Consider the following 18,990-nt stretch of genomic DNA (forward strand, 5'->3'; position numbering starts at 1 on the left):
CTATTACGTAGTGATCAGTGAATTTTTTAATTCAATTAGAATAATGAAGGGTATTTTAATCTTCGACCATTTGAATGATGTTCTTTTCACGAAATGCAATCAGAAGTTCGCGGATCATATCGAAAAGTTAGCGAGAATCCAGGGATTGATCTCTGGAAATAAGGTAGATAATATCGATGGACACGTGAGAAGAAACTTACGCGTATCGAAATACAAATTTGTTCTCTGCAGGATGAAAATGACGAGGACTCCAAGCTAAATCCTAATGTCATTATGCAATTATTTTCACCTATAGTTACGTCCCAACACGTAATGGCATCTCAGTTTGGAAACTCTTACACCTCGATGAGATGCCACGATGGCACAAACATGGTGTTTGACGAATTCATGGGATACACCTTTATATACATTGCCACAGATGAAGTAGAATTGATGAAAAGGACACTAGGCGTATGCGTGGCAATTGTAAGGCACGTTTGTGGGCCTGACGTCGCGATGTAAGTTGATCAGTTACTTCAGATGTGTCCTTCAACAAATTAGAACGCTTTGCAAGAAATAATACAACCTTTCAGACTGAAGGCGAATAGGCAAAAGGTCTATTTAGTTTCTTCCTTGTTGGACGCATGGGTACATTTAAGAAACTGCGAGCAGAGCATGCTGACAGAAGCTATCGAACAACTGTCTATAAATACTGACTTAGGTGTAGCTATATTAAAAGTACTACACGATGCGTGCGACAAGTTAAAGGCTCAATCTGAATTTTCTAACGTGCACATCTTGATATTGGTCGAACAGAAGTTTCTCTCGTTGTACTCCAGTAAAAATGCACGCGACCTGTATGCCTCGGACATATTATTGATGATGCTCCTCTGTTGGGTAGTTAACCAGAAAAGAAAGGCTGACACTGAATCCGAAATAAGCGACAATGGTGACGACCGCATAGATATCCTTTTACCTGAAAACAATTGCATTAAAGAGGAACAGATTACTTTCGGAGGAAAACTATCAATTCCTACTTCTGAAGATATCACAAACTTATTTCGTACGGTTGCTCTTACCATATAGTGTGCATTACTAAACATCTATCCTTTCAATTAACTATTTAGTCCCACGATCTGAGCTACTACTCTATTACTACTCTATTACAGGTGGCTCCAGAGAATCTTCTATCAACGAAGGCCTTTATTCTTTGACAGATGACGATTTGTACAGTAATTTAATCTTACTTGGAACGGTTCACGATTACACCGCTAATGCTGTTCACATATTCGAATTGGCAGACGGGATTAATCTCGTTATGATAGTAGAAGTAACAAATCTTGCGACTTCGTCGGGATTGTACGATAGTTTCCATTACTTGAATATTATAAATGGCTTGCAACTTCAAAGAGATATCGACGAACTGAGACCAGCGTTCGAGAACTTCGACCTGGCGATAAAGAGAGCTTTAGATGGGATTAAGAAGAACAGAGCCAATGTCAGTAACGACGTCGATATGTGCCAGAGGAGGCTGCAAACGAAGTGGGAATTCGTTCGAAAGAAATACATGGATTTGTTAAAATCCAGAGACCCAGAGTCTATTCTTCAAATTGAATCGAACACGGCCGGGTTCACGGATAATTTAAAGGAGCTGTATCGATTAACGTGTTTCGATAAGAACTTCCTAAAGCAAGGCGTTGATGTACTTACGACGGTAGGAAAACTTGTTCGTCAAAAGTTGAACGATTTTAGTGATTTTCTTAAAGTAAAGGCGCTGAAAAATTTCACCCTTGGATCATATCCTTTTCTAACTACGTCCATGTATATTCGTACATTGCTTTGACTCTTTTTTTTTTTTTTTTTTATTTTCTCTAATAAATTACTTACGAAAGTATGTACCTCCTTAATGCCATATAATCTACGAGAACTTCCCTAACGATCAACAAATATTTAGAAGAGTTTCCAGGCCTTGTACACTTTATCTACATAGATAGAACCACGCATAGACTGACTGCTCCAACGTTGGATTTTACAAACCCTGAAACTCTTGCCCTTACAACAAAAAAGGTAATTCAAAGTCGACATCCAACATGATACATGTAGAATTAACAGGATTTAATCAGATAGTATTCGTATAGATTTCGAATATGGTTAAACAAAGCAGACTGCACTTGGAGGAAGGGCACTTATCGGTTATGTGGAAAGATACAACATTTAATTATGCTTACTTCCTATGGTTCGAAGATAGTTCTGTAAGTAAATAATTTTAAAGTAATACGATTCGGTTATTATAGTAATATAATATCTTACAGGGATCGCCACTGAAGTGTAAAGTTTACTTGAATCATGTAATGAAAAATTTTCCAGTACCAGGTATATTTTGTGGCGACTATTATAGGTGTGTACCATTTGCTGTTGTTATAAATTTTTGACCGATTTCCTTTCTGATCTCGTGAATTTCGTAGAAAATTAGCCGAGGCGTGTTTTCCCAAACTATCTGCAAACAAAATTAGAATTTATGAACTTTACTGTGTTCATCTTGGTCTCGCAACGTCGTCGTGCGTGTTGGAACATTCGAGGAGACTAGCGGCAACAATATGGGAAGTCACAGGTGTTCCAAATAATCCTGCTGACATACTTTAATAACATTCCTTTCAAGTATTTATGTACAGACAGAAAACTGAAGTTCTGCGCCGATGCGTAAATATCTTACGCAAAAAAAACTATTTATGTGATTTTTAATTATTTACAAGTATTTAACACATGTATTAATTTGTTATTTATAAAAGATAATGATGCAAAAACATTTGTATTTATTTTATACGTGAAATACTTATACGTTGAATAAAATCAGAAATGGCACAGTTTAAATAGATTTATACGGAACAAAAGATATTTTTCGAGTTTCATTGGAACTTTCGTTAATTTAAGAATATAGAACTGGTTGTAAATACTTTAGAGCGTATATTGGGTACATTATTAAAATAGTACAAAAAAGCTGTAATGCGAATGAGAACACTCCTTTTTAAATATAGAACATCCAGAAGAGTACGCCATTTAAAAACTATTCTCAGTACTTCAGTCTATGATACCTCTCCACTTTATAATGCTCAGGCTCGACACTATGAACACGACACGATAGCGTTTTCGTTTAATATCTTTGTATGATTACGATTTGCTAGAAACGGACCAGCCTTGCACACACAATACGTACAGGTTCGGTCTCATTCTTTTTATATTTTAAAATATATAAATATTTACAGTACATACGAGTGTAGCATAAGCGCTCTAAAACCTCCGTCGATCTTCTCTCTTTCTTCCGTAAAATGCTCTCTACAGTTTTAAGTATATAATTATATAAAGCTTTCGAAATGAGTTAAAAAGTACGGGAACTTCATTCGTTTAATGGTTGTCTGACGCATCCGATTTACGCGTATTATCCACTTTTTTCTTCATAATCTGATTATAAGACGATTGAAGGGGAATATTTTGTACATTATTCGCCTCAGACGTTTCTTGCTGCGGCAGTTGGACGTGTGAGATTCGTTCGCTACTACTTCGTGTAGCAATTGGGCCTGAAGTCCTTCTCGTTTTTTTTAATGCCGCATGGGGGTCCTGCATCAATTTACCTCTTCCTCTTCCGACACCAATTATGTTTGTTTCACCTTTACAGATCGATTCTTTCACGAGTTCGGAATCCATATTAGAATACCGTCTGTTCTTATTCAACACAGGTTCCGCGATATCGACTTTCATTTCTGACGCAGAATTCGCAGGCGGTGGTTCTTGACTCAAACTATTCATCATGTCTGCATTCATCCTCCTTAATTTGGCCTGGTTAATATTCTGCTCGATATACGTTATCATATTTTTCGCTTTATTAGAAGTAATTGTTTGACTCTGAAGCAAAATAAAAAAAAAACTAATTAAGTTTTTATGTTACAAAATCTTTACGATCGTCCGTGTGCATAGCTTCGGAAGAAAAAAGACCATGAGAATGAACTCCCATGATTTCTTCTTCCAATTAATTACGTACAAAAACTAGTTCAATTATTATATCATACATACAGGTGTAGTAGAATGGTCCTTAATAAACATTCGGTGTTCTTCATAGCTACAATCTGGAGATTCAATTCTTGAAGGAAACATTACTTCTGACTTTTGTCTCTCTTCACTGGCATCATCCTTTTCAAGATCATAATTTTGATCTAACACATTGGAATTGCCATTAACCTTTGCTTTTTTCTTAAGTTTAAATTCCTTAACTTGTCTCTCGAGGTCTGCTACCTCAAGATCAGATTTACATAATTCTGGTATTAATTGACTCAAATGATGTTCAGCTGCTTTCTGTATAGTAGTAGCAGATTCAAATCCAGATGTCCTTGCTAAATCCAAACTAGAAATTAATAGTTTCATGCAATGACATCAGGCATTGTTATCTTCAGAAATATATACAGCATAGAATAGTGAATGCTTTAGGGAACAAAAATACAAAGACAAGTTTCTATTAACTGATATTCATACGGAAACTTACTTTAAAGATTTTATAAGCTCAGTAAAAGCATCTGGTACATCAGATGATTTTTTGCTAGGAGTAGGCTTATAATCTGAACCCTCATGTATAAAAGAATTACCTCCTAGATTACTTATAGTTAAACGAACTGGTTCAAATATCCTATAATGTAATCAAATTTCTCCATGAAAGTAAACTTCTTATGAAAGCATTACATATTACATTATTGCATGACTATGAAACTTACCCTCGTCTGTGTCTTAGGAAAACATGCTTAAACTTATGAGTTCCTCCCTCACTACTCGTCGAGGTACTTAACAAACACGTAACAAAGAATTCCTCTTTGGAGCCATTGTCATTAGAAAAGTATGACGCGAATTCTTTATGTAACATTTTATCTCTAAATGTGGGTATCAAGCTCACATCTCGTCTGAAGTGAAACCAACCTATTACTTGTTTGCTCTTGTCACGCAGGAAGTCCTTCAATTTTTCTTTATTAATTCTTCCGATAGGATTTTGTAAAAAGTCTGGCAGGGGACAAGTCACGACAGCCTCAATATCTGAGAACATTAAACAATTATAGCGATACCGAAGCCACTTTTGCATTATTATGACACTTTATAACTGTGCATATTTACTGTTATACGTCTTCACTGTTTCTACATGATTAACATCTGTGTACGTTTTCACAACAAATTCAAGGGTTTCTCCTAGCAAAAATCCCATCTAGAACACGGAGAAACGATATGTATACTCTTTTCCAGTGTTTTCAATCTTATCGTTAGTTAGGTTAGACTTTGTCGAGGTTAGGATGCCAGATTTTACGAGCCTCGACAGGGAACGTCGAGTCAAAATCGAGGAATATTAATAACAACAAGGGGGACGAATTTGTTTTTACCTGGTCTCCGCAGCTACGAACACTTTCGTAAAACAATAACGAGAGTGCGGGACCTGAAATGGTGATGAGAAAATCATTGTCCGCCATGTTGATAATTAACTGTAATCCACTTCGTAATTTCGCCTGCACTTTCTCTATCGTTACGCTTGCCAGTTTTTGCCGCATTTACACGCGCATCTGCAACAATAAATTCACGTTACTCACAACTAAGTTGCTTGGATGGTTATTAAAAGACTGAGAATAATTTGTAGGGATGACAAATCCTTACAACTAATTTGAGCGTGGTTATTTAAAATAGTATTAAGTTTTGCTTGCTTTTACTGTATCAGACCATTAAGTCCTTATTAAATTATCCTTGTAATTATTAGTGGTAATTTATAAAATTACTGAAGTAAAGATTTGAGCTGTAAATCTCGATTAAAATAAGGTTTATGTCGCGATTTTAATGAACAAAAAGAGAATAGAACAGAAGAAAGTGGTGCTGTATTTTAGATTTAAAAACCCAGCTGATTCATGCGTGCACATTCGTTTCTATCCAATTCTTCTTTACAATAAATAAAACCAGTTGTTAGATCTTTAATTACTTAATATTTTTAAGTTTACAAGTTATACTTTTATAATATTCTTAAATTAGAAGCAGAACGTGTGCAGAGAACAGCGATAGGGTAATATAATTTGTATGCGACAGGAAGTGGCAGGATGTCTCATTGTCGGATGCGGCAGGAAATAAGAGAATCGGCCTTTCCAATCTTTGAATACAAATATTCTGCGTAATAAAATGTTTATTGTTTACTTTAGTTCAATTTTTTCACAGTTGAACTGTAAGTTTGAAGAGGCCAAAAAGAAATTTGTCAGAAGTGGGATTCGAACCCACGCCCACAGAGTGGACTGCGACCTGAACGCAGCGCCTTAGACCGCTCGGCCATCCTGACATTGCTTGTTAATGAATTTTGAAATAAGAAAGCCACTAAACAAATGTTATAATATAAAACCATAATTCCAATTTATTAAATCAATGATCCTCTAGTTATCTTTGTTTTTCAACTACAAACCACATGACTATCCGGGAACAAAACTTCATTACATTATGCAAATTCTACCTTATTTAGTTGATATTCCAAAACAAGCATTAAACTATTCTTTCCTTCATTATATTCCAATTTCTCTCAACCACATCGAATTTTTAAATCGCAAACGATCATCATCCAATGGAAGAAGTCTGTAAAACTAACGATACTTTCTCCCAATACTTGTTAATAGTCGGAACAAAAATCGTTCATACCTGAACGATAAGTTTTAACTGAAGAATGATGGGTTCATAGATTTAAAGAAGCCTCTTTCGATTCCTCAGCGACGAAACACAGTGCGCGGTTCGCGTCGCCCAAAAATACACTCGCGGTTCGTTCCCGCACGCGAGTCGCTCGTATTTCTAGCCGCGATGCATATTCGATGTAGGGCTAGAAGGATCGCGTGATGTAAGCCTTTTAGTGATCTCTAGAGGGGCGTTGAGATTGCCTCTGCCCGTTGATCGGTGTCTCTCTGTTCTATCTGTGCCTCTGCACGGTTCTTCGTTTTCCCGTTCCACGGATCTCCTAACAGTTCTGTATACTCTCTCTTTCTCTCTCATTTCGCGTCTCCCAATCGACGTCGATTTTAGTGACGCCGGACCATGACAGAGGCAAAATGGGATTACCTTGGCGAGAAATGGGAACACATCGACCAGAAGGTGAGTTTCGTTTTGGTTGCACTCTCGTCCGTCCATCCTGGTTCGCGACCTTGACTTCCCTTGGTTGCGTAAGTGTTGCGATACTGCGCGAGAAAGCTCGCTAATTGGCCTGGGTAACCGGTAACACGAGCCATCTTGGAGAAGATCCGGTGATCATGCTGGAGCTTGTTGACCTGATGCTAAGGGGATGATTAATCAAGTTGATCACGTGGATTCCTGTATGCTGCGCGTCTTCGTGGAGTTTCCAAGAAAGATTGAGTCTATCTCTGTTGAATTCTTACCTATTAGCTTATTAAGGATAATAAGAATATTTGTATTCTCATTTTGGGACAGCAGAAGGACTCGAAAGAGGTTCGAAAGGGGGATAAGAACCGATACAAGCGTATGTAGGTCTGTCTAAGTACAGCATGTTCGATGTGACGTGAATGACCCTGAACGCGGGACGTAATTGAGTACTGAATGAATGTGGATTTCTGAATTTAGAAACAGAATAATTACATAGCCGTGGTCGTGATAGGGATAATTATATACAATTGGGACTTAATAGAGGCGATCATAGAGTTTAATGGAAAAGAATGTCGATTTACGGAGAAACAAATGAGGATACCGTCGGTAATTCACTTAATGTACCTATTCAAAGTTGTTGCGAATTGATTAGCTGCACTATCAGAGATAGGAACGGTGTGTGCAGCTAAAGTCAAGTGATGGTAGAAGGACTATACTATTTATTGCGACGTCTTGATAAGATTCTAAAATTAATCATGCAATAACTCGCTAAATAATCGCTCGTACTAAGAATCAATCGAATTAATATTATCGTGTAGAATCTATCAGTTACGAAACGAGCACGATTTCGCGTCTCTTTTGGCGACCGTGACGATCTTCGAACTAGGGCAATGGCGAGCTTATACAGATTCGTGGACTAACTGGGTCCACTTGCGACAGGGAAAAGGGTGAAAGGGACACCGGATGAAGAGAAGAATGGCTCTCATTCATGATTTTCGCGTGGACGCTGATCCGCGTGCAGACCACGAATGGCGACGATTGCATGTATTTGTGGCGGGAACAAACGCCGGATTATTATAAATAACGACGCCACACAACGACATCCTCGAGTTTTATTTTAATGCGAACGCCGTTCACGCTCGTGACGATGAGAAACGAGGCGTTGACGGCGATGAAGAGCCTTGCTTTCCAATAGGTTTAATACAATTCGAATAGTTTTACTATAATTTGATATGCTTGTATAACGTGCTTCTTCTCATTAGTATTTTCTATATTTATAGAAAAAAGGACACTGTTTAGAATAATTTCCTGCTTCGATAAGAGGACTATCAGCGACAGTTATAAATACACATCCTAAACAGTGCAATTGTCTAGCGATAAGAACAACGATAATATTTATAAAGCCCAACATAGAAGACATAGAATTAATTTTGCACTAGTGGACGATATGCAAAAATTGTGGTCAACGTTGTGGTTCGCGTTCCGTCAGGGCAATTTTCTTAGGCGGACCACGGCGATTTCGTGGTCGTAGAGGCAGGCGGGTTCATTGAAAGCGATTCGATGGCGAGAGAAAGATGCAGGTCAGTAAGCCGAGATGAAAATTGGCGAAGGGCCGCGCGTGCTCTGTGTTTCTGCTGTCTGCAAACTTGCATTCTTAATGATTGCACTAGCGTGTCACATGTGACGCCGCCATCAGTGCCTTCGAAATCGATCGGCCGTGCTTCTTCTGTCCTCGTGCAAACGTGTCGAAGAACTCTGTTATTTACTCCCCTCTTTTCAGTCGTACCGTCATCTGTCCCATCTGCCTTTTTATTGTACAGCGTGTGACGACGTTAGAAACTGCTTCTAATCCTCTATTTCTTATCGTGTCGTATTTTTGCGCGGTGACGTTGATAATTTTGTCATCTCTTCTTATCTTTACAATTTTCTTCGTTTAAGATGTTTTCATGTACGTGATGCTTTCATAAATTTTTACTTATTCTATCTTTCCTGTTTAATTAGTCGTAGGAATTTTATTTGTGCTATTCGTTTTTCTCAGTAAAAGATTCTCTGGAAAAATGGTTGCATATCAATTTTTATTCGCTGATGAAAAACGGATATGCTTCTTGCAAAAATGAGGCACTTAAACGCGGAAGCCATTTGCGTAATGGCCGCTTTAAAAAAAATTACTCTAAAGATGCAATTTCGTGATTCGATCGATTACCGAAGACCATTAAAATTTTCTTTGAACAGGTAGAAAATACTAAAAGTGTACTAACAATAAAGAGTTGTAATAAAACATTGTAGAATCTTCAGTCTCATGAATGGAATATTAAATAACAATGCTGTCTTGTACTGGAGGCTAGGAAAAAAGAAATAACGTGACAAGCTTACACCCCTTTCCATTCAACACGAATCTTCCTCGATATAAAACAGGGATGTGTATCAAGGAACATCGGCTTGAATTAACTCCGAACATTTTATGTCTTATTTATCGAATCGATAAGACGAGTATGTGCGTGGCGCTAAAAGCGTATTCATGGCTTGATTCTTCGATTTTTATTAACTTGAGAGAAATATTTTTCTTCGACGATATAAAGCTACGCGACGAACATGACGGTAGAAAAATCACTAGTGTCCTGAGCCAAGATTCATAATCCTTATTACTTTATTAGAAGAAATGTTATATGATTCATATCTTTTTACGAGGTATATTTGGTGTCTTGGAAATGTACACTTTAAAAATGAAATTAAAGAAAATAATGAATCACTCTGAGTAATCTTTTAGTAACATTATGTCTTTGAATTTTACATTAAAAATATACATTGCTAAAGTGCAGGTAATATTTCATAGGTCTCCTCGTATTAATTCTACAAGAGTCTTAAAAATGATTAAAAATACAGGCTTAGTGGATAGCCATAGAGTATCAAGCTGTATGCTTTAATTACAACTCTACTATCGATCTGTTTGTAGCATTTAACGCTTGTAAGGGAATATCGTTTAATTTCGATCACGATCGAATCGTGGTCGTATGGATTAACGCTGAGTACTGATAACGTTCATAAATTGTTGGATAGCTAGAACTTGGCGACTTAACTTGGCATTTTTGTCTTGACATGTCACAGGATTTAGTATGATTAGGAGAAAAGGTACGTCGTTTTATTGGGGTTTCCAGATACACCAAGATTTTTTGCGAGAGCCAATGTGGCGTATCTAAAGCGATTTAAAGCTGAGAGATATATAAATTGATAAGGAATATACAGACGATGTATTATTATTATATACATATACTGTATTATTCTAGATTTCATTGGATTTCAATTTTCAAATAGACACAAATGCAATCTTCGTCCATTAAAAACCCACAGATAATCTGAATATCAGTCGATATATTGATTTGTTTACAGTGTCTATTAATAAATTAATCAATATTATGCAACGAATAGTTCGTTACCGAACAACGGGCATAGCGAAACGATCGAAACCTTGCAACGATCCACTAATAATAATTATTGTAGCAAGAATAATGAAACGATCGCGATCGTCGTAAACGGAAGTGAACGATCGGTTCCCGTCCTCTGAAGTACTTCACCAGGTTTGCGGATGAATTTTTAATAACGCGAAACGTGACGTGAGCATGGCCATTGAAATATTTTCGAAGCAAACGATCCATAGATCGCAGCCGATCAACGTTCAACCCGTTCGCCTTGGAGCTCAGCGCATAACTCGCGTTACTTTGGACGTTGCTTTCGGCTCCGTAACCTGTGGAATGTTTTCTGTAGCCATTTCATTTGTTAAAAATGTTAAGCAAAGAATGAATAATGACTGAATTAATAATTACAATTGTTAGCATCGTCCAGCAATTATTATAGTTTAGACGATTACTGGGAGTAAATTACTTTTATTCCTAAACACGGTATATTATATTTATTTCGGTGACCTTAACTTTCATGATTAATTTATTTATACGAATTATTGCTGGCAATTGATCGCGTCAGTAAATTACTTCGTAGACATTTTGTCTGTAATTTTCTCCCCTCGATGTTACGCCTCATCCAGTTGTTCCACGAGGAAGACAGCCCCGCGGCTATCGATTGCAATCCTGGAGGTTTGATTCAAGGTGAAGGTTTGAATTTATCGTTCAGACAAGTGGCGAGATGAGGTCGTAATATCGAGTAGATCGTCGGGACGTTAAATTAAAGTTCGAGGTAGTTATAGCTGTACCATAATTAGATAAATGTCAAGAGTGTTACTTCAATTTGTTAAGCGTGGAAGAAAATTCAGACTACCCTCTACTGTGCTCACATTATTAACACTTTTAATTGTATATACCATCCCTCTCCTTTGATGTGTCCAAACCTTTAAGAATAAAACAAATTTCCATTGCGACTGCAATACCTTTTAATTTTACTCTTCGACTTACGACCGATAGCGCAGCCAAGTGTGAACTCCTTGAATTTCGCGGAAACCTCGTTCGAACGACGAATCGTATCGATCGTAACCAACCCCGTCGAAAACGTTCGAATTTCAACTGACGTTGCGCCTTGACGGCGAACCCGACCCGCTCAGGCGCAATGGTTGCCTGCCAGCAGGCGCGTTTCTCCCCGAACAGGAAGACCCGCGGGATCGAGCCGTTGATACGCTATCTGTCGCCTTATTCCTGTCGATCGCGTCCCGATCGTGCCGCGCGGCCAATATCAGCCTCGACGCCGGCGCCACGGCCAGTCTTACAGTAGCTTCCGGGCGCAGGAACAGGTGGCGAACGAGGACCAACATCGAAGGGACGGACGTAATCGGATCACTGGGCCAAGGTTGACGCGCAGCCATGAAGACGAAAAACAGGTCGCTGTTCAGCAGGATGTGCAAGTGCTACGGGAAGGAGCAGGAGCCACGCGCACGCCCTGAACCGGACCTGGAGGAGGATCCGTCGAGGGTGTTCGACGAGGTAACACCTTTTTCACTGTCCATCATTGAAGATCATGAGGGGTTGCGAGCGACGGGGCGATTTATGTCGTGCAAGCGTTTCGCGGGTCAAATACGTACACGTATGTACGTGGCTTAATTCGGATCCGGTTTGAGGTTTGATTGGGGCGGATATTGAGGGTTGAATGGTATTGCGTTGTCGGTGGTTTGGATCGTGGGCAAATGGTGGCTGCGAATGGTATCGACTTGTATCCTTCTGTTTGTACCTAGCGATGGGGCGGTTCTTTTGAAACTTTATGACGTTATTGTAAATGGTGCTAGCCTCTTCTGTTTGTCTATGTGCTTGCAAAGTGGAAGTCCTCTTGTTGTACTGTAGGACTCTGTATTGTAGCACTCTTTTTGTTAATATAGTGCTACGTATGTTTGGGTAATAATGTATGTACAATTTTAACATTCTATATTATTTAATATTCTATATTATATCTTCAAGTGTATCTATTTAGATATATAAATTATCATAAACGTTTACGTAGGCTAATTATTAGTTACCGAAGGATTTATTTATAATGGCACACCAGTCGAACGCTGTGTCATGCCAAAGTTTCGCGTCGTAACACGGGAAGACGCGGTGCGGTGAACCTTGAAACTTTTATACACCCGTCACCTTCTCTCTCTTTATTTAAACAAAATCACATTGGCAACGAAGTTACGTATCTTCAATCTGGTTTATTTTGGTCGCAGATAGAGATTTAAATAATTCTGTGTCAAATACTTCGTTGACATCAGTGATTTGTCTATAGAGACAATTCCTTTTTCATTTCATATCTGAATGCCACTGGGCACGATCATTGTATTCTTTGCTCGAAATATTCGAAATTATTTCAAACTCTCTGTCACATATTGGGTTCACACTAATGATAAAAAAAAATTAGCGACATTGCATTCTAAATTAAAATCGTCAAAATGAAGTTATTTGGATACTAAATTGAATATAAATTTGTTGTTGCTTCTCGATATACCTCTGCGAACGCGGAAAAATAGAGAAACAAGAAACGAGAAACGACTATTCCGATAACATTAATAAACAATTGTTTTCGAGTTGAAATTTATCTAACTTGTTTATTCCACCAATCAACAACTGCGTAACTTTACTTGAACTTTGTCGAGGAATGATAAAGCCTCTAATCAAAATAATCTGAACAAGGCTCATAGCACATAATGTAATCCTTTCAACGTTCTTATCGAACAATGAAAAGTCAGATACACAAGAATTAGGTGGAATGAGTATACTCAAACAATCGCTGACAATAAAACGTCTACACCAAAATGCATACATTTTTGGTAAAAATCGAATTAATAATAGTACAATATACGTATATCTACAAACGAGAAGTCTGTAAATAAGATAAGAACGATTCATTTTCTCCAACTTTAACGATGATTCATTTTTATAGCGCGTATCGATCTTGACGAACTTCAAGTTCTACCAAAAATGTCGTTTCGTTAAAAATGTCCATTTCCGGTCGTTGACGGACTTGTCGAATTTTATTGGAGGCATGGAGCACGGCTACGTTCCAGGGGAGAATTTGGTACGAACAAAAAATTGTTGAAGAGAGGAGAAGTTGGGAGGAAAAATCTGATGTTCGAATGAATTTTCAGCCGGTCACGGTGGTCGTTCGCAGACCGTGTTGCAAGAAGCATAACGATGAGGAAATGTGCGTGCCTGCCGTCTCTAAAAAGGCAATTAAGTAATTCCAATCTTTCCTTGAAATTAATCCCTGTCCTTTCCGCGTACATGCTTTCAAACGATACTCTTGAAACATACTTGCATTCCGATTAAAAAAGCGAGAGAAGAAGCAAATTTTATTCGAGATCGTTGCAGAATGGTTTGCGAGTCGAAAGAAAATATGGTTGTAAACAGAAAACTGCAAATGTTAAAAGAGATGTTGAATACTGAGAGTGAATAGGTTACTTTCGAAGACTTCTTGAACTTTGCGACTTGAATAATGGGACAACTTCGTGGTGATGGTCCTCGATTTTTATAATAATTTCGAGATGGTATCACCGTTGACACTTTTTGGCGCAAGATGTTTAGCGCAAGAAAAATTCTTTAGTACGTCGTAAGAAAGATGACTTGCGGTCGCTTTTCGTGTGCGGTTTCCACACAATTTCAAGTAACCATTTTGATTTCCTCGTTTCCATAGTCTTCTCAATTTTTTCATATCCTCTTTTTAGTGAAAAAAAAAACATATATTTGTTTATTAACATACACAGATTAGAGCTTATGAATTGCTGTTAAGGCTGTTAATTTAAATCAGAGTTTATGGTTGATACGATAGTAAATGTAATACAAATTTGTCAGTAAGAACTAGAAACTGGGAATTATATTTTACATAAACGTAGGGGCGATAACGTAATCATTTCATTGGGCAATTAGAATCGCAAATTTCCTAAATTAACAAAAGCGACAAAAGCAGATATTTAAAAGGAAGAACAGTTTCGCTCGTAAAACAGGTTCATTACCGTAGATAAACGAGACTTCCTTGCTGAATGGTAATTAGCTGCAGTTCGGAGACAGACATTTTATCGCGTCTCGTGTGTAAACTAGAAATCATGTGACAAGTGCGATTGCTACGTGCAACTAGTCGCTCAACACAGCATGGGTTATTTTATTCCTCCTAAAATAGTATTTTAAAGGATTGTAATAATTCATGGAATTATAGGTCCGAGGAATTTGCGGAGGATTCTTGGGAACGTGCGTTCGTCACTCGTAATTTAAAAGTTAATTTGCTTGGGAATAATTCTTTACTCTGCCACCTGTGGTTGCGAATCATTAACCGCTTAAATTGCGAATTGAATGTAGATATAAAAATTATTACAGCTAGCTTACTTTCTTAGGTAAATCGAAACACTTCAAATCATTAATTCGATATTTACACATTCCAAGTAACACGATTCGTTCGTTGTTAAAGCATACTTAACTCTAATTGAAAATATTTTCAATTGTCTTCTTATCGCTTTGAAACACCACTATTCAGTCTGCTCGAATAATGTATATTCAAACATTAATTGCTTAAAGCCATGTCAAGTTATACATGTGTGTGTGAATCACGCTGTACATAGAAAATATCGCGTTTGGAACTATAGAAATAAATTAAAAATCGTCAAATTTGAATAGAAAATATTTAAATTTACAAAGTAAACTTTTGTTTGAGAAATATCGATCACCCTTTCAATATTTGCAAATATAGATTAGTAGCATCTTACAATCTATTATTGCCTTTGATTTATACTCTTGTTATGAACATATCGCGAAAATGCCTGGTATTTCCCATGTGATATCGCGTTTCTTGATGACATTCTACAATGTTCTCGACAAATAGACACAGTAAGCAGAAATCAGTAGATTCGAATAAAATTCATATCTCGTTCTTATTTATGAAAAGAGAAGAGAGGAAGATATGAGAAACGAACAGTCTGCAACTGTTTAAAAATTAATCAAAATAACTACGATTGAAAAATAATTATTCTTAAAAATATACGCGAGAACAATGCTTTGAATTAAACAATTCTCAAACTAATTTCTCTCCGGAACGAAACTTTAAACGCAATTCCGTTAATCTTCATTTGCATCCTACTTTGACTGTTAGAATCGTCAGAACGGAACTGTAAATCACTTAAACAATAGAACATTTCTAAAAATGGGATTAAACGCAATTTTCAGCGCACTATCCTTAATTTGATTGTAAATTTGAATGACACGTACATAAATTACGGGGGCATTAAGTAATCGCGGATACTTGTACTATGTCGTGCATATAAAGGAGCAACAAGACCTTACGAATGTTTAAGCTGGTGTTGAACAGAATTGAAACGTGCTGTTGCATAATGTCGATAGAAAACAAAAGCAGTGTGGAACGCGATACTCGATTCACGTAATGCAACCACCAGGCTACCTTATAGCACGTACTTGAATCGCGTCAATTTCTTCGAATTCACCTAGGGACCTAACATTTTTTCATTTCATTGCTCCGTTTACTTCTGTTCCATTTTGTCCCATGAATATTCACCTTAGTGATTTGATTCAACAAAATAATAAAAAAACATAATTATACCGTCAGATAGCTTAGGATTTCACTTTCTAATAATTCGATACATCTCAAGTCGTCAGTCGATTGGTTCGATTGACGCATTTTAGAGTACAAGTGTTGATAATCCACTGTAATTAAAAAAAGTGTTGTTACTTACGATTACGTAACCTTTAGTCTCTACAAACAATTGCAATAGGAATTTTTCTAAATGTTCTATCTTAAGAACTTGTGATAATGGACTTAAGGTACTTTACAATTATACCTTTCAAGTTTCTCTTAAAGAGACGAAGAAATCATCTCTCAAGCTTCTCTCAAAGAAACTTGATACGATTCTTTGATTCCAAATAACCGATACAGAGTTCCAATTTAGAAACAAAATCGGAAAGACTTGAATTATGTATGCATGCTGAGTTATGCTAATCGACGAATTATCTAACGTTTGTTCATTTATTCCAATTAGTGGATTCCAGTTTATTGGACTTTAATCGACTACAATACGACACAGTGACGCATGTGATTTAATTCTTACAAAAAAGAAAAAAACGTTCGACTGCACAGTTGCGTAAACCGAACGGTCATTGTTTTATTTTGTAAGATTTATATTTTATAACGGTAGGCGTCTGATGATGAGTAATAGCGTACGCTGGGCCAAAGTATATCTAAGTGTTGTTGCAATTAAAATAGAACTCTGTATTCTGTGAGGTCGGCTGTTTTCTTCGGAACACTTCACTGCTTCTTGGAAAGCATCGGGCTTTTAATTAATTTCGTATGCCTTTCTCAAATTATCTGTGAACTCAGCTACGAAATTAAACTACGTTTAACCCTTTTACAACGTAACATTTCCTTTAAAAATTACATTATGTTATTTAACAGCTTATCGAATAGAATAATTTTGCACCAAACTGTGAAAGAGCTGAACGATCCGATCCACTATCAGCTGATTCCCTAAAACTGCAAATCATTTCATCCGTTTCGGATTGTCTCAGATTAAACTGGCACCCAATGAATAATGCCTATTATTACCGTCACTATCGTTATTATTCCAAGACTTGACTCTCGTTAAGAGGAGTCAAACGTCGGGGAGTATCAATTGCACGATGCATCCTGTTGCAACGAACCACATTTCTTGAAAACGTTGCCTTCAATAAATCTCTTTCGATTTCGACCCCTTGGGCACGGCAACCGCGCGACGCGCGTGCAACCCGTAAAATAGCACCCCTTCTGTGACGCGGGAAATGTCCCGCATTATTCGAATTTCGCGTTGTACGCGAAAAATTCGAATCGAATAGATAAACGAGCAGAGTTAAAGTTTGAAAAATCGCCACAATTAATCGTTCTACGATATTAAACCTCTTGTAGGGAACATTTTTTGATTAATAAATACAATTGAGTTTGGAGAAAGATTGGCAAATTAAAAAGAAGCATATCTTGATCGCCAATAACTCGATACTGCACGTAATCACCGTTTCATTGAATAGTGTAGGTTAATCCTCGATATTTGTCAAAGTTTTTCTTAGATTAATGTTGCTATATAAAGACACAGATAGGTATGAAGATCGTATCGGCATTGTTTGTGCAAATTTGTTTTGCAATATTTTATATCGTATCAGTCCTATCGACATGTCAGCTTGAATCACGATCTTGTACGTACATCGCACTCAAGTAGTTACTTACATAGTATACTTGAACAATGGTTTATCGACCGTTCTGTAATATTGTTTCAAATAATTATAAATTCAAAATTTGCTTAACGCCATCCTGAATATTTAAGAGGTTCGTTGCAAAATGACTGGTGATTACATAAAATAATAAATTGCCAGGCGAACGACTAAATTTCGAATCGTTGTGATATTATACGTAATCCAGAGGTTGTTTGAAACGATGGGCTCTCTCACCGTGAATATGGCAATCAGAAAAACCACGCTTAAGCATATTTGCGTTCCGCTTGCAAAGAAATCGACGAGTATCCACGTTCCTCGCCGTGATCTCGCTGTGAATTTCCACACGAGGGGATTTTCAACGAAAAGCTCGCGGTACTCGCTTTTACCGAGACGAAACGTTTGTTTGTTCCAATCTACCGATCAAATTAATTGAAATTTTCCAACTCTGCATTGCTATATACAATACTAAAAGGGGAGCAAATAAATTCAGAGTGTGCAAAGTTAAACTGCAGTCGAACACCCTATAGAACGGCACGTGGTTGGTGATATAAATCGTGAGACATTTTTAAAATAGTAAGAGGCTCCGTCTCGCTAGAGAGACGTGTTTCAAAGAAGAGAAACTGCTCGCACGACTCGAAGGAGGATGGTTACGTGAGCCTAAACACGTACATACCTAGACACGAAGTCGTTCGATCCGTGGTCGCTGGTAGAATTCGTGCAAATCCTTCCCTCGACCTCGATCTGTTCATCCTTCTACCCGCTTCCGGCCCATATAATCGTTTAAAAATACAATCGGCCACAATGGCGAAGTTCAACGTCTGACTTTCTCGATTGGTATAGCCCAAGTCTCAACGGAGGCTCTATTTCTGTTGAATCCAAGAGAGACTAGTTCTGTGTCTACCTAAGCCGAGTGCTGGCATATGTAAAGAGAAAACGTGCGTGAGAGCACACACGTTTCGGCCGACCGATCACATTCTTCCGTGCTCGATGACGAAATACCCGTTTCGACGAATTCTCGTGGTTTTATTCTTTGGAAGCTACTATTCTCGTATCGTACAGGAAGCTTGCTATCGAACGCCAGGAGTTACGCAATTTTCTGACAATTGTACGAAATTAATAAATAAGATTCATTTTTGAATACCGTTGTTCAAAATATAAAAAGACAATCGTAAGAAGAAAGTAAATAAGTTAAAAATCGCTGTATACAATAAGA

At 37.6% G+C, this 18,990-nt stretch overlaps 3 protein-coding genes and 1 non-coding gene across 6 annotated transcripts in view; 2 read left to right on the forward strand and 2 right to left on the reverse strand.

The window, feature by feature from the left end:
- Hps1 (Hermansky-Pudlak syndrome 1 protein) lies at positions 1-2,783 on the forward strand. The gene is made up of 8 exons (XM_076903634.1): positions 1-163; positions 232-497; positions 573-1,042; positions 1,149-1,794; positions 1,905-2,046; positions 2,118-2,231; positions 2,292-2,377; positions 2,445-2,783. Exons 1-8 carry the CDS (start codon positions 44-46, stop codon positions 2,620-2,622), a joined length of 2,022 nt encoding a protein of 673 aa, XP_076759749.1. The 5' UTR covers positions 1-43; the 3' UTR covers positions 2,623-2,783.
- LOC143428604 (BRISC complex subunit FAM175B) lies at positions 2,604-7,818 on the reverse strand. 3 transcript variants are annotated; one of them, XM_076903624.1, is made up of 8 exons: positions 7,747-7,818; positions 7,084-7,295; positions 5,391-5,567; positions 5,131-5,218; positions 4,740-5,052; positions 4,514-4,654; positions 4,048-4,360; positions 2,604-3,879 (listed from the first exon to the last, which is right to left on the reverse strand). In XM_076903624.1, exons 3-8 carry the CDS (start codon positions 5,553-5,555, stop codon positions 3,382-3,384), a joined length of 1,518 nt encoding a protein of 505 aa, XP_076759739.1. In that variant the 5' UTR covers positions 5,556-5,567; positions 7,084-7,295; positions 7,747-7,818; the 3' UTR covers positions 2,604-3,381. The 3 variants fall into 3 exon arrangements, with proteins under 3 accessions (XP_076759739.1, XP_076759737.1, XP_076759738.1); XM_076903622.1 differs by having other exon boundaries at positions 4,048-4,375; XM_076903623.1 differs by lacking the exon at positions 7,084-7,295 and having other exon boundaries at positions 4,048-4,375; positions 7,747-7,805.
- Trnal-cag (transfer RNA leucine (anticodon CAG)) lies at positions 6,240-6,322 on the reverse strand. Its single transcript has one exon. It is a non-coding gene; the product is annotated as a tRNA-Leu (tRNA).
- Hex-a (Hexokinase A) overlaps positions 6,832-18,990 on the forward strand; it is a 25,515-nt gene continuing 13,356 nt past the window's right edge. Inside the window, exon 1 of the mRNA XM_076903625.1 lies at positions 6,832-7,116. Coding sequence (XP_076759740.1) covers positions 7,060-7,116 — 57 coding nt within the window. The 5' untranslated portion in view covers positions 6,832-7,059. The remainder of the gene's footprint in view (positions 7,117-18,990) is intronic.

Source organism: Xylocopa sonorina, chromosome 10 (assembly GCF_050948175.1).
Source record: "Xylocopa sonorina isolate GNS202 chromosome 10, iyXylSono1_principal, whole genome shotgun sequence".
NCBI classification, from domain to species: domain Eukaryota; kingdom Metazoa; phylum Arthropoda; class Insecta; order Hymenoptera; family Apidae; genus Xylocopa; species Xylocopa sonorina.